The sequence below is a fragment of the Nilaparvata lugens genome, chromosome 3 (genome assembly GCF_014356525.2).
Source record: "Nilaparvata lugens isolate BPH chromosome 3, ASM1435652v1, whole genome shotgun sequence".
Classification (NCBI taxonomy): domain Eukaryota; kingdom Metazoa; phylum Arthropoda; class Insecta; order Hemiptera; family Delphacidae; genus Nilaparvata; species Nilaparvata lugens.
The window spans coordinates 10,919,132-10,934,204 of NC_052506.1; the positions used below are offsets into that span (position 1 = coordinate 10,919,132).

The 15,073-nt window shown below is 33.2% G+C and overlaps 1 protein-coding gene across 3 annotated transcripts in view; it reads right to left on the minus strand.

Moving 5' to 3' along the window:
- LOC111048168 (E3 ubiquitin-protein ligase MIB1) overlaps positions 1–15,073 on the minus strand; it is a 356,450-nt gene that overhangs the window by 324,823 nt on the left and 16,554 nt on the right. For all 3 annotated transcript variants that reach the window (XM_039425353.1, XM_039425351.1, XM_039425352.1), the window contains exons 8-10: positions 13,373–13,520; positions 11,586–11,827; positions 8,543–8,740 (exon numbers count right to left, since the gene is read on the minus strand). In XM_039425353.1, coding sequence (XP_039281287.1) covers positions 8,543–8,740; positions 11,586–11,827; positions 13,373–13,520 — 588 coding nt within the window. The remainder of the gene's footprint in view (positions 1–8,542; positions 8,741–11,585; positions 11,828–13,372; positions 13,521–15,073) is intronic.

Sequence of the window (15,073 nt, forward strand, 5' to 3'; positions counted from 1 at the left end):
CTCGAACGCATTTCGCCAAGGTAACGAGCTGCGCTGCTGAGTTGAACAGAGCATGCCGCCCACATAATTCCAAACAATTGCCAACCACGCAGACCGCCTCCATTCAATTGGAGACCAGTGGAAATATATAAAAGATAATCCTTCAAAAGAGGAGTCAGGTTAATTGACCAAAACAATCATTATTTCTTCGTAAAATGAATTAAGACATTGTTGTCGACTGTTTTCTACTCTTTCTTTTTTTTCAACTCATTATAGATGTTAATGATGTCTCATGTGATGAACCTTTTTAAAATTATTTTTGTCATAGTCATTCGATTTCAGCTGTTTTACATCCATGAAATCAAGCCGGTAAACAGCTGATTGTAGATCAAATAAACATATGATTCTCATTACAGTATACTATACTGTAATAAAATCATATGTTTTCTTTACAGTCGAGTATGTTTCCTAGTTCCGAACTTAGACCAGTTATAGAATAGACACGCTGGGAAGTCTAGCCTCTGAAGCCAACATCTACAGCCAAATCCACCCTCTTGACGTCACAACCAAGCTAACAACAATGCATTGTTCAACAACAATGTAAGTTACACACCACAAACACTTACACAACAAACTCAAAAAAGTTTTCTATTATCTCTTTACGATGCGTGAAGTCAAGATGGGTGGATTTGACTGTAGATGTTGGCTTCATCGACTTTCAGTATGAATATACAATGAGCCGTGTCTATTCTATAACTGGTCTAAGGTTCCGAAATTAGAAACGGCAAAACTGGTACGAAAACCGCCTTTTACAACATACAACTTACAACATATTTCTATTATTAATTGTTTATCGCCTATCTATTGATTCATTTACAATTATCTATTATCATTACAACAAAATTAAAACAATGGAATCAACTACTTGAAACCTCAATGCACTGATAAAAATGGGATAATATTTATTTATTTATATTTAATCAATAGGTTAGCACAAACAATATCTTATTGGTAATATATAATCAGTATTTTGCAATCTATTGTGAAAATTAATCAAATATATATAGTTTTTCATTGTTATTATAGGAGTTCGAGACTAATAATCTATTATATTTTGATTCAAATCTATAAGAATGATGTATGTGAAGGTTTGACTCATTGGTTCGGCCTTAGAATTTGGTTGAGAAAATTAGTTTAAAATTATTATTCTCCGCACTTACATAATATAAAAAAGGATACTCTGCTTTTGCACTCTCACTCTTGACACTTTTGACACTTGAGCACTAACTAATTAGTGCGAAAATATTTATTGAATTATTAATTATTGAATAATTGAAGAAATTTATGGATGTAATGGATAAATTGATAAAATAAATAAAAAGCATACTATGAATATTGGAATCATATCCTATGTAATCTCACAACTATCCTATTGTCTTAATAAATAATAATTCATTGTCGAAGAATTTCCATACGAATTTTCTTTCCAAGTGAAATATAGTGTGAAGCAGAGAGAGAAAGAATATCAGAACAAGATGTGAGAAAGACATTGGAATGTGCACTCAAAGAAATCATCCAGAATAAAGATGCCTAGTGAGATAAACCGAATAAGACAGAATAGAAAAGGAAGATCAATGACGTCCCCCCTCCTCCTAGAAGAAGTGAGATGAGCGCCATAATGGCTTTTCGTGTGTTTAAGTATTCCCAAAGTTGCGCCGTCAAACAGCGATTTCCCCAGCCCGATAAATAATTCACTACAGCAAAGTTGGCTGTGTAAACAAGAGTACCCTTTCCCTCCGAGTTCGGTTCAGTACTTGGATTTATCGGGCCCGTTACGGGGAAGAGCGCATATTTTTATTTGCAATATTCCGGAGGCATTTCAAATTCATGAACAAGCAGACTGAGTGCTGGTCAGAATGTGAGATAGGAAACAACAATGCCGAGAGAGAACGCCTGAGGTGAATTGGAGTCGGGATATCGAGAGGTGACAGAGTCATCGTTTTCTTATTTAAAGTAAACTAAAATGTTGAGCTCGACTGCTGCTGGAGTGGCATGGCATTGCCAGATTTGAGCGGCACCCGACTGATTCTATTTGCAGCCGGCAGAAGAAGATTTTCGCAGGAGAAGAAATCTCTTGAGGCCAGCCATCCATCTTCAACATTAAAGCCCTGCTGACAAAACTCCTCCCGAATCCTGCAGCCCCGATACTCTCTTTCATTCAAATCCGCTCTTCATTCCTCTCAAATCCGGCCTTACCACGTCAAACGCCTAATATTCGAATTTGCCAGCTCAATCAAACTGAACAGCAACAAAAACTCATCTCATCCACTCATCATTTTTTGCCCCTTCATTAATTCCATCTGCACTTTCATTACTGAAAACGCAACTAGGTAAACGATCAACTGTCAGCCAAGTTTTGTAATAAAAAAGATGAATTCTGGGGAATACTTTTCTAATATTCAAAAATTGAATATAAAAAAATGCCTGTTGTTACTTTCCCAATCATTCATCGTTGAGAATGACATTGTAGCCAATGTATCAATGTATAAATGTATAAATAAATAAATAATGATTAAAAAAAAATTGTTTGTCCATTTCTTACTCATTTTTATGGGGTATTTCAGAACCTGACAATCATTTTTATGGGGCTACTTGATAGATTTTTATTGAGATAACTATTGCTTGAATGTTGAATGAATCCTATTTTTTTTCTTTTGCATTAATGTTCATCAATCAGCCAATCAATATTTTGTGGGGCAATTTACCAAAGTAATATAAATAATATATAAGTGAATATTTACCTAAGTAATATACCTAAGTGAATATTTACTAGATAATAATAAAAAGATGGATGCAAATTCATAATTGTAAAAATTTAAATGTTTGTTTTTGTAGAATACAGTTTTGTAGTGACACTGTTTTATTTTTGTATTTGTTTTTTTTTTTTTACTGAGTGTGATGTCCACATGAGCTCTGGTCTTGTGCATGGGAAATGAGACGGATGATGATAGATAGATGATGCGAGATGACTGGACCTACTGTACAGCTTGAGGTGTGTTCCCAACCATCAAGTAGCCATCTATTTCATTTATTGGCAATCACAAATAATTATAAGTAGACAGATAGCAAACAAAATTGAAAACAAGTAACTGAACATTTTTTTTGCGGAGAACCAGGATATTTCCCCTCGAACAAATACTTTTTAACAATGATTTTTCCTTTTCAAGAACTGTTTTGTTCGTTCGTGCGTGTCAGTTGATCTATATGCCAATATTTGAGTAGTATTCCACTGAACTGTTTGTATTGACACCTCCTTCAAACACAAACATATTAGAGGAACTCTCTTTTCAAAACATTTAAAGTAATAAATTAGTACTGGTATACTGATCAAATAATTATTTATTTATTCAAGTTTTCAATTAACAAATTACTCAAAAAAATTCACTTATTGACATTCATCATTATCATGAAGGTTAGGAAGGTCACTTTATTGACCTTCATAACAAACAATTCATTGACCAGTATTGGTTAATGAACAGACATTTTTCTTCTGTTCCGGAATTCTGACTCTTACCAAAAACCAAACGTATTTGATTTTTTGCTTACTTATTATTTTACCATTGCTGTTGATGTTTTTAAATAAATTTCACTCCTGAAAAGCTGTTGGAGAAGAGGCTAGTCAGTGACTCCAGAACTTACTACAGTCCATTAGTATTTAACATATATTAAGATTATTATTTAACCTTGGCCTATGAATGCATATGCATATATATATACACCTGAAAAGTACTCTCACTTGAGGCTGTGCAAAGGCTAAAAATAAACTTTCTACTTGTGATATTTTTCAAGTTTTTCGATTTGTATATCATTAAGCTATCAAAATGAAAAAGTTTTCTCAGGAAAACATTTTTTTCCTATTATTACTTTTTGAGATATGATCGCCTAAAGTTTAAATGTTTGGGACAGAACATTTCAAATTCGGTAAGAGATAAATCTATGAGATTTAGAGGATAGATTCTTCATGGTACTGTTGATCTAGTAAAACAAAAAATTTCTGAAAATATCCATTTTTAAGATAGTTATTCAATTTACTAAAAATTACTTTTTGTTGAGTTATTTTTGTTAAATTGAATACATTTTTCAAAAATTGATATTTACAGAAAATTTTTGTTTTACTAGATCAACAATACCATGGAGAATCCATCCTCTAAATCTCATGGATTTATATCTTGCCGAATTTGACATTTTCTGTCTCAAAAATTCAAACTTCAGGCGCTCATATATCAAAAAGTAATGATCGTAAAAAAAATGTTTTCCTGAGAAAACGTTTTCATTTTGATAGCTTAATCAAATCGAAAAACTTTGAAAAATATCACAAGTAGAAAGTTTATTTTTAGCCTTTGCACACCCTTAAAAAAAGTTACTAATTTACTATTTGAAATAAGAATTCAATTTGATTTTTAATATTCTTACTTTTAATAATTATTATTATTTAACGAAAATCCTAATTAATAATATTATTCATTAATTAGCATTTGAGCAAATGCAATTTTCATCTGTAATCTTACTTTTTTTACTCTTACTATATATAATCGTAATTATGTTGTTACTAGCCGTCAGGCTCACTTCGCTCGCCATACCCGTCTAGCCAGGGCCCGACTGGATTGTCCAAGAATGATATCAGCAGGCTCGCTTCGCTCGCCTGCATTTTTCATTTGAGCATTTTTATCATATGTTAGGACGTTCCAGTCGAAGGTCCAGACTAAAAGTCTGGCTAAACGGATATGGCGAGCGAAGCGAGCCTGACGTCTAGTAATTTATATTACTATACCAGGAATAGCTCTGATTGAAGTAGCAGTGCCCAATCAATTTTTCCGCGATAAATGCATTTCAATCTTCATTTTGGTGCCAACCTAACAAAGTCAACTCAACTTAATGCCAACCTGACAAAATTTTCAATTTAGTTACCATTTAACAACTGTTTCGAAGAGGTACTCTCTCTAGATTATGGTTCTATATTAACATAATTATGGTATGGCCTTTTTTCAATTATAATTAAGAGAATAAGAAGAATATGCATGCTAAAAGACGAACTTCAACCCTTAAAAACCACCCTTAGAGTTAAAATATTGCCAAAAGATTTCTTAGTGCACCTTTAAAGGGCCAACTGAACATACCTACCAAATTTGAACGTTTTTGGTTCGGTAGATTTTTAGTTCTGCGAGTGAGTGAGTCAGTGAGTGAGTGAGTGCCATTTCGCTTTTATTTAATATATAATAATAATAATAATAATAAATTTTATTGCCAAAAACAATGCATACAAAATAATACTTAATCATCTAGAGCATAAACTAATAATAATAAAAATAATACAATTATGAATATTATATACATTTAATTGTCTTGACAATAAATACTCTCATGCAAGGGAAGCTTCCCTGTACGCATGGAGGAGTTGCTGCAGACCCTAGAAACTCTCTTATAGTAAAAAAAAATCATTCTATTTATTGAATTCCTTACATAATGTATCCAGTAATTATAACTAGGAAATGAAAAACAAGGCATTGAGAAACAAAAATAAAAGTCATACAACAAATAAAGAATAAGATGAAAGCCAACAACAGAGAAAATAGTAATTAAAATAACTTTTAGAATTTGAGAAATGTGATCTCTCACTGAACAACAAAAAACATAGCTTCGACCGCCTCCGGAAGAAGACCGAATAGCCACTCTCTGATCAATCTACTGTACAAGGGGTACGATTGGCAAGATCTTACATTGTCAGGCAAATTATTGAAGAATTTTGGACCTAAGAACAAGAAAGATTTTTGGAACATGGTGGATCTTGGTCTTGGCAATTGAGCTCTATTACCATGTCGCGATGAAGATCGCACAATTGCGCCAGCATTGCCACTCCTATTAAAGAACATCTGCAAAACTCTAAAAACGTACATATATCTAAGTGGCAGAATATTTAAATTTAAAAAGAGAGGAAAGGATTCATGCTATCTTGTTTTCTTCATCATTATTCTTACAAAAGACATCTATATATATAGATGGAGACAATTTTTGGGAGAAATCATGTATGCTTTCATGCTTTCATAGATAAATAAGTTGTACAGCAAAAAGGAACCACCTTCCTGATCTATTTTGGGGATTCCATGTTTTCATAGATAGATAAGTTTTACTGCAAAAATAAACCACCTGATCTATTTCAGGGATCCAAAAGTTCCCCGATAACATATCTTACAAGTTTCCATTATAATTTCAGAGAGTTCATTTATCAGTAAAGAATCGAAACACAAATTGGCGAGTAGATATGTTCGTAAGTTCATTCTCATGGAAACACACTCAACAGATCATTGAATAGGAAAGAGGCTTGATATGAGGGTTTTAGAGCGCGCATAATTAATTTGGCTTTGTAGAGCGACTGTCGACCAGACTGTTTTTAACTGAGAAAAATTGAAGGGCATTAAATTTGTCGCAGCGCTGTCTGGCCCAGCTAATCCCCTTTAATAAATGTCCTTACAAAAGCCACTGCACATTCAGTCCTCCCTGCACCATCTTGTCGGCTTATTAAACACACACTATTCGAGAATGAGTGGGATTTATTCTCGTTCATGCATCAATTAGAAGCCCTCCAAGTTGATTGCTAATCCGCCAAATTAGTGCTCACTTCATAAATTAATTAGAGTGATTACAAATGATTCACTAGCAAGCATACAGCGCTCAGAGTTTTTATAATGAATTGCCCCCTTTCAATGCTACTATAACATTTGGTCCAATATTATATTGGATAAAAAATCTACATACTGTCACACAATTCAATCAAATCCTACAATTTAATTAAGAGCCATATGCTGGCTCAAATACGCTACGATGAACTTAATTCTAAATACATTATGAGGCTATTTGGTTGAATAATATACTGAATGAAATAATTAGTGAGAGCTCGTGGTGATAGATGAATACTGGTTTAGTAGAAGGGTTTACATATTATAACAATCTCATAATGAAAAAGCTTTGTATACTTGATCGATATTTTATAGATTTGAATGTATCACTGTTTAATATCACCATTTATACTCTAGTATGGGATTTTCAACAACCCTGGAGCAATAAAATGATGCCTTCTAATTGTTCTTCATTTAATTTCAAGTAGATTTTCAGTAATTTGTTCCGTTATTTAGTTATTCATTTATTTGTTCTAATTGATCTTCATTTACTTTCAAGTAAATTTTCAGCTATTCTAGTTTTTCTAAACTCAGCACTTAAAATAAGTAGTCCAGTCACTATGCAATTTATAATGTAGTTCTGATTTTTTAATATATTATTTGGGTACATAAGAGAAGTCCAGATCCAGTTTCTTCATGCAAAATTTCCTTGTGCTAGATACAGAGTGGCCCAAAAACCTCGTATTTTCGGCTCATTTTCCAGTTTTCAGCTATTTCTGCCAAATCTCGTAATCGGACAGAAAAATTTGCTCTCGCCTTTTTTTATATTATAAAATTCTGAATAAAATGAAATCATTCGGAACTCTCTATCTCCAATGAGTGCTGAGTTATGATTTTTCAAAAATGAGAGAAATTTGAGGAAAAAATCAATTTTTGTTTTTGATCAACAATATCATCCGATTGTTACCATTTAGATGTATAATTCAAAATCCCTCTGGGCGTATTTTTGTGCTCTAAAATCTGAGATCAGGTAGAGCGCTCTATCTCATATAGATTTCCACGTACACCTGGCAATAATGCTCCTTGTATTGTGAAAAACACATAATTTTCAGCTTCAACCATCATCACCAACTACATTGTCCTCACATTGATATTTCGCACAATGACATTAGTTCATGAGATTATGTTCTATGAGAATCACCCGTTAGATATATTTCATTTCAGTATTTCCTAGTGGAGAGGCGCGCTTAAGGACACCTCAAGGATCAAAATTTCATACACTTATAACTTTTGACACAATGCTTAGATTTCATCGTACTATTCTTTTCGGCTCGTCAAGGCGGTTCAAAATCATGCATCATAAGTCAAATTCGGTCGAAAAATTGAAAATTTATTGTTGAGCCCATATTCCAATATACAAAAAATGGCCAATTATTATATAAACATAATGTATTATTAGGCTACCCAGCAATCCCCTGGTCAGAATATTTTATTTAGTTTTGTCACCCGATCAGCTGGATTGAACGTTACACATTAATTGTGAGGTTAGGTTGTTGGGAAGTCAATGACAAGCGCGCGATCATCCTTACATACATATTTCGAACCTCTAGCGAATCCTTGCGTAACATCTCGCGTAACGTTCATGATCGGAGCGTATTCGAGGCGCGTATATCTGTACGCACCTTTAGAGGCTCAACTGTGCAGTCAGCAGTAAATTCCTCTACGCTCTACGGTAGAGAGAGGAATGTTTTAGAATTGAATAAATTTAATTTTTCAAGAGTTCAAGAGCACTGTAAACCGGTATTCACGAGTCCAGCAACTAACGGCAGATATGATTAAACACTTTTATACGCAAACGTTATGTTACTGTTGGATGATGTGTGACTGACCTGTAAGCTGGGATGGCAGCCGAGCTCGAGCAGGGCCTTGACGACGGCGACGTGGCCCTTGTTGACGGCGATGTGCAGCGCCGTCTGGCGTCGCTTGTTGCGTGCATTGAGGTCGGCGCCGGCTGCGGCCAGCAGCGCCATTACGCCCGGCTCGTCGCCGAACGCCGCGTGGTGCACGGCGCGATCGCCGTCCTTGTCCTGCCAATGCCAACACAAACTCCATTATCTTCACTATCAAATATTGTAATGCTATTCTATTCCACAACGATTATTGATTGAGAATAATAAATAATCAAAAGCATCAAAAATCCTTATAGCATTCGCAATCCACCCATAAAAGTTCCTCTAAAGGACCTATAAAATACCACAGAGGACATTTTATATAAATGATTGATTTGTTACATTTTATTTCTTATTACTTTTCAAATACATACAACAAATACATATTTCTTATTACAGTTTACAACTTGAGAACAGACAGTTTGCGGAAGTATATTGTTCAAGATTCTAAGTTGAGCATGTTAAGAAGACAGTTGATGTATATGAGCTCTAGATTTATTAATATAATTCCATTTGATATTCATCAAAGAGTAGATTTGAAGGGAAAGAGGATTGGATTAAGGAAAAGTATTTCTTTACCCTGGGACCTGAATGGTGGTAATAATAGCCTATAATTATACCGTATATATTTTTATAAAGCAATCTCTATTTTATTTTGTAATTCCTGAGACTTGAATGGTAGTCATACTTTTTTATCTCTGTTTTTCCTATTTGAAAATCTTTTTTTCTCTCTCTCAAAATTCGTTATCACTCTTTTGTTTTTTGCAGTGAAGTATTTTTTTCTTGTCATCAACTCGATTTTGTATTGTAAATTGTATTTTGTTTTTAGTTTTATTTTAAATCGGACTTTTTGCGACTCCCACCAGCGGTCAAAGACTTTTCTTTTTGCTGGTGGTGCCTGGAAAAATTTTTAGTTTTTAGTTCTCGGTAGTTGATTTTATTTTATTTTCTTGTAAGAAGTGTTGATTTATTAACCTTGATTTGTTGCATTTTAAATTCTGGCAATGAAGAATTGAATTGAAATACAAATATATTCCACACTCATAAATACATTTACATAAATCAAACAAAGCTCAACATGACAACACAATCCAACCAAAATGTAATAATAATAAACGGTAAGTGGAAAAAACCACTGGCATAAGATGACTCTTGTTCGCCAGTGGGAGTAGGAGATAGGAGCCAGGAGGATTATCATACGCTTAACCTGATTTGAATTGAGTTAGCACAGAAGCAAATATATAAACAGAATAGAAAATAATAAAACGAAGAATCGAAACAAAATTCACAACAAAATAAAAAATTCTCTCGAGTATCTTATAACTATGGTACTCTCTTATTCATAGATACACTGATTCATATAATACAGTGTAAATAGAAAACATTACATGGGAAATAGGAAGAGGGAAAATCATAATATTCTTATATGAACAAAAAAAATCACAAAATATTTGAATTGAAAAATAAAAAATTCTGGCAAATCGCAATTCTTAAACGCAAAAAATCACAAAATATTCAAATTGAAATAAAAATTCTAGAAAATCCAATCTCTTATGTATTTGGGACAGTTTTGATATATGGAAATTCAATGAGATCTGTAGGAAATTTATTAATTATTTTTGGTGCTATATAAATACGTTGCTTACGGATTATTGTCAGATCTGAGTCATAACATTTATATTTATTTATATTGTATCTGGTTCGTTGATTTTCATTTATATATTTAAAAATATATATTTTTGTTACTCTGAAAGTATTTAAAAACGTTTAATACATAAAGCTGGCTGATTGTCATCACTTTGATTTCATTGAAGGCTTGAATAGAAGGTTATAATATGGGTCTTAATATGAAACCTTAGATTAATTTGTTCATCTAGGGACAAAAGTACAACTTCTCGCTAAGGAACGTTAGTCGCTTGGTGGCGTAGTCCAGAGAAAGAGTAATTTTCCTGAGAAAGTAAACATACTTTTATTGTACCAAAAGATTTTGCTCCATCTAAATTCATAGAAGTTTATTGTTCAACTTCCTCTCATCAATCTCCTTTGCTTCAAATAGATTGTTTAAACTACTGATAATAGCTTGTTCAACTAGCACAAACTATCATTCGTTTTCAACTATTTTTGAGGACACTACAGTCAAGTTTTTGAATAAATGTTTTTAAAGACTAGTACTCACGTGTGGAACGCTTTCGGATTTTTAAACCCATTTTCAACACTCTTAAAAACTCGATAGATTTGATGTGTAACTCATAGTATTCCTTCAAATTCGTAGTGCAGTCTCCCTTTTCAACACTTGAAACAATGAAAATTATTAAGTTTGTTTCTTATTTTTAAGATAGAAATTTTCAAGGTAACTCATTATTTTACAGTTTTAATTTATTGTAATTTCGTTATTTTATTTGGTTTTAAGCAATCTAAATCAAAAATTTCTTGTTTTCAAGTTTTTTTAATGAAAATTGGACTCAAATTCAATAGCAAATGGAACATAACCTACTTTTTAGACTAGTGTGTAGTGTATGAATCAAAATTCGAAGAAGGAACAGTTTTTTGCAGTGCCTTTGGTCCTTCCCCAATCATTCTAATGAATTGTATTTTGTGTATCATTGAATAAATAAATAAACGAACGAATGAATTATTGAATGAATGAAAACGTTGATTAATTAATTAATGTACAATAGTATAGAACTTCAACCACAGCTGTTAAGCTACTGGAGTTCTTTTTTCCTTCATAATACTCTTTCTATACTTTATTACTCTATTACTTTTCGTAAAAACTTTTCATTTCTTTCAATATTCTTCAAATATTGCATTTTCAATTGTTTTACTTGTATTATGTATTAAGATAGCAATTATGGGATATTATACTTGTGCTCTCATAAAATGTATCTCAAATAAATAAATATATATTAATCGTATTGTAAAAATATTTTTTAAACATGTCAGTGTTGTGAATAAATTGCAATTTCAATTTCGTTGACCTGACCTCGATTTCGACATCGGCCGTGCACCTGAGGAGGGCCTTGATGACTTCAAGATGGCCGTTCTGACTGGCGGCCTGCAGGGCGGTGTGGCCGCCGAATATGCCGTTGACGTCGGCGTCGACTCGCTTCAGCACTTCGTCGCACTTCTGCACGTCACCGTTCGCCGCCGACTTCACCAGCTCCTCGTTCACGTCACCTGACACGTGCGTCTCGAACAGCTTCTTCAGCAGAGCACTCAAACGTTCTGCAACAAATAATATAATCATTTGTTAATAATTCATTAAATTTAATAAATAGATAATTTTCTTTTTATTGTCACTGCCGCCTGCCTCAACGATAAAAATGTATTATTACTGTTGTGTAAAACAATTTTTCCCCTTTCCTTTTTATTCATTCCTTTCTAATAAATTTTCGTTATTTTCCCTTTTTTTTTATTGATTCTCTATCAAAATCTTATGTATATTTCTTATTTTCTTTTTGCAATTTGTATTTGTTTTCTTTCATCTTATACTTTTAAAATCTTTAAAGTGTAATATTTATATTGTCTAAGTTTATTTATCTCTGTTACTCGATTTTTTTGTAACTGGGTAACTGGACCCTCAATAGGTTTGTATTGGGAATAAAAATTTTTGAATTGAAATTTTTTTTTTTTAAATTATTAATTATTCATTTAGTAATTTTCTTATTTACTAATGTATTATCAAGTGCAATGCTTAATTTTTCATGTTTCTGGGGCCGATTGCTAACACTACGTTCAACTCTAAACCACGTATACTTGTAGATATGATTGCATTTATCATGTTTTTCATACGGGGTTTAAATGAACAGCTGACATTTCTCCGTTTAAACCAAGTATCTGCATAAGGGCCTAATCATTACCTCCGTACGGAGGTAGTGGCCTAAAGGTAGGCGCACACAGATCGTCATCGGACGGACGGCACGCATCGGACGATTAGATTTGATATTCGTCCGATCCGTCCGATGCGTGCCGTCCGTCCGATGACGATCTGTGTGCGCTTCCTTAATACGGCTAAATTAGAAATTCTACAAATTCAAATACTCAGCTATATTAATTTGGAATGTGAATTTCTCTGATAATCATAAGAACTGGAAACTATGATGACTATCAAAAAGGAGAGAAACAATTTTAAGGGAATCTTGTTGATTCTCTATCAAGTATTGATTTGAGTAAGTATTGGTAAATAAATGAATTAATGATAATCATTCTTTATTGTCATGAGAATTGTGACAGATGCTTGGGCATCGTCAAGTACTTGAGAACAAATATCACATAAGAACAAATGCCACATAAAAGCAAACATCACAATAAATGAACTGTGAAAAGTTATCAGATGAAACTGCTGAAAAATTTGACAAAATACATTTTGAAGGTAGTAAAATAAGATGTTAAGAATTCTATGTGTTATAGTATTCATAATGGAAATATCACTTTGAATAAATATCAAATTTTCTTTTGTAAAATGAAATTGACCAACTCCGCTTTGCTTGCCTTTTACTTGAGTAGGGTTCAAAAGAAACTGTTCAATGACTTTAATTGATACAAGTTAGTGTGGCATCCATGATATGATGTGTCTCGAGGAATGTTGAACTTCTATAATTTATCACCCCTTTTGAAACTTGAATTTTTTCATCATTAATAGTTGTATAACTATTTCAATATTGATGAATATTGTCTTTATTTGATTATGCAACATTTCTAAAAAAAAATCTGGAGAGTACAGAATTTATTTTCTACATAGAATAATTTACACTTTACAGAAGAACATACCTCCACTTGAGTTGGCCTGGGCTGATACGTCAGAAGAGGCGACCTTCTTGACAGCAACGGGGTTGTAGGTCCACGATGTTCCACACACTTCGACTTTCAGGTCGTTGTCATGATAAATTTGCTGAACTCTGCCAATTTTCCCCAACGTCTAGCGATAACATGGAAAAGAAAATAGTTTTGAAAATAGAAATCAACGCAGAAATACGGACAAAATATATTTTTCCTCCACCTACTGTCTAAAGTACTTACTTTACTCCCTGAAACATAATACTAAAGTGTCACTTTTTCGCTCTAGATAGTAAAAAACAGAAAAACTCCCTAGGGAGTAAAAGTGACTCCATTTAAATAACATGGGAAGCATCTCTATTTAAAAACTTACATGGTAATAGGTTAGAAGGTCTAAGCTCAGATGAGAAAGCGTAATAGAGGTGTCTGTCATTGAGTCAACTGAATTCAATACCACAACCAGAAATTTGATCAACTCATGAAATATATGTTTGTATGATATTATATTCTTAATATTGGTAGACGATAAAAATTTATACAATTTTTAAATATTTTATTCTATTCAAAATACCAGCCACAAATATTTTTGATCTGCATTCTGCAATTCAAATCTGAACCGCGTGATCTGGAGTCAGCCATTTTTGGTAGCTCAGCTGATATGATTGTTACAACTTTGGCCGATTGATAGCGCAATCGGCAGTGCCAATCAGACGACCGGTTTTTAGGTTTTAGATTTTAGATTATGTTGTTAGGAATCATTGTCACCAATACGTAAGTTATTAGAATTATTTAATTTGCAGTTTCTATAAAAAAATGTAGATGGAGGAAAAATGTTATGTACATCACGAGCGAAAAACACTTTTTCTCCCTCAGGAAAATTGTTGTTGTTCGCCTCGGGCTTCAAACTTTTTCCCACAGGGAGAAAAAGTCGTACTTTTCACTCTAGATATACAAATAACTATTTTTGTCATAGTCATTTAATCTCAGCTGTTTTCCATGCATGAAATAAATCCGGTAAACAGCTGTTTGCAGATCAAATAAACATATGATTCTCATTACAGCATACTCTACTGTAATGAAACCATATGTTTTCTTTATAGTCGAGTATGTTTTCTAGTTCCGAATTAGGAACAGCAACACTGCTATAAAAAACCACCTTCAGCGCTCCAGGTGGAAGTTTTGTCCACAAAATCACTGATTCGGAATTCGTAAACTAGGTTATGTTTATAGAATGCATGATGTAATAACTTCAGCACAAGAAGGTGATGTTTTCTATTTCTCAATTATTCTTCTTTAGATTATTATGACAAAAAATAGTGTACGTTACTTGGACGTGAATGTCTTTTGCAGTGCTCGAATGGAATTCTAGTCTCGGCTAACGCCTCGAGTAGAAACATCATTCTCGCCTGCAAAATACCCCTTCCCATCCTTGTTAAGTATAATACTATTACGAGAAATAAGAACCTGAACTTGTTTTGAATAACATGAATATCCATGGCTACTAGGCAGGCGTTTAGAGACATAGTGCCGGTTGCACAACAGCCGGTTAAATTTTAACTGTGATTAATTCCACGAGAACCAAACAGAGAAGCCGTCTTTTCAAAAACACTCTGATTGGTACTCGTGGAATTAATCACAGTTAAAATTTAACTGTCTTTTCAAAAAAGCCTTCTCTGATTAGTTCTCTTGGAATTA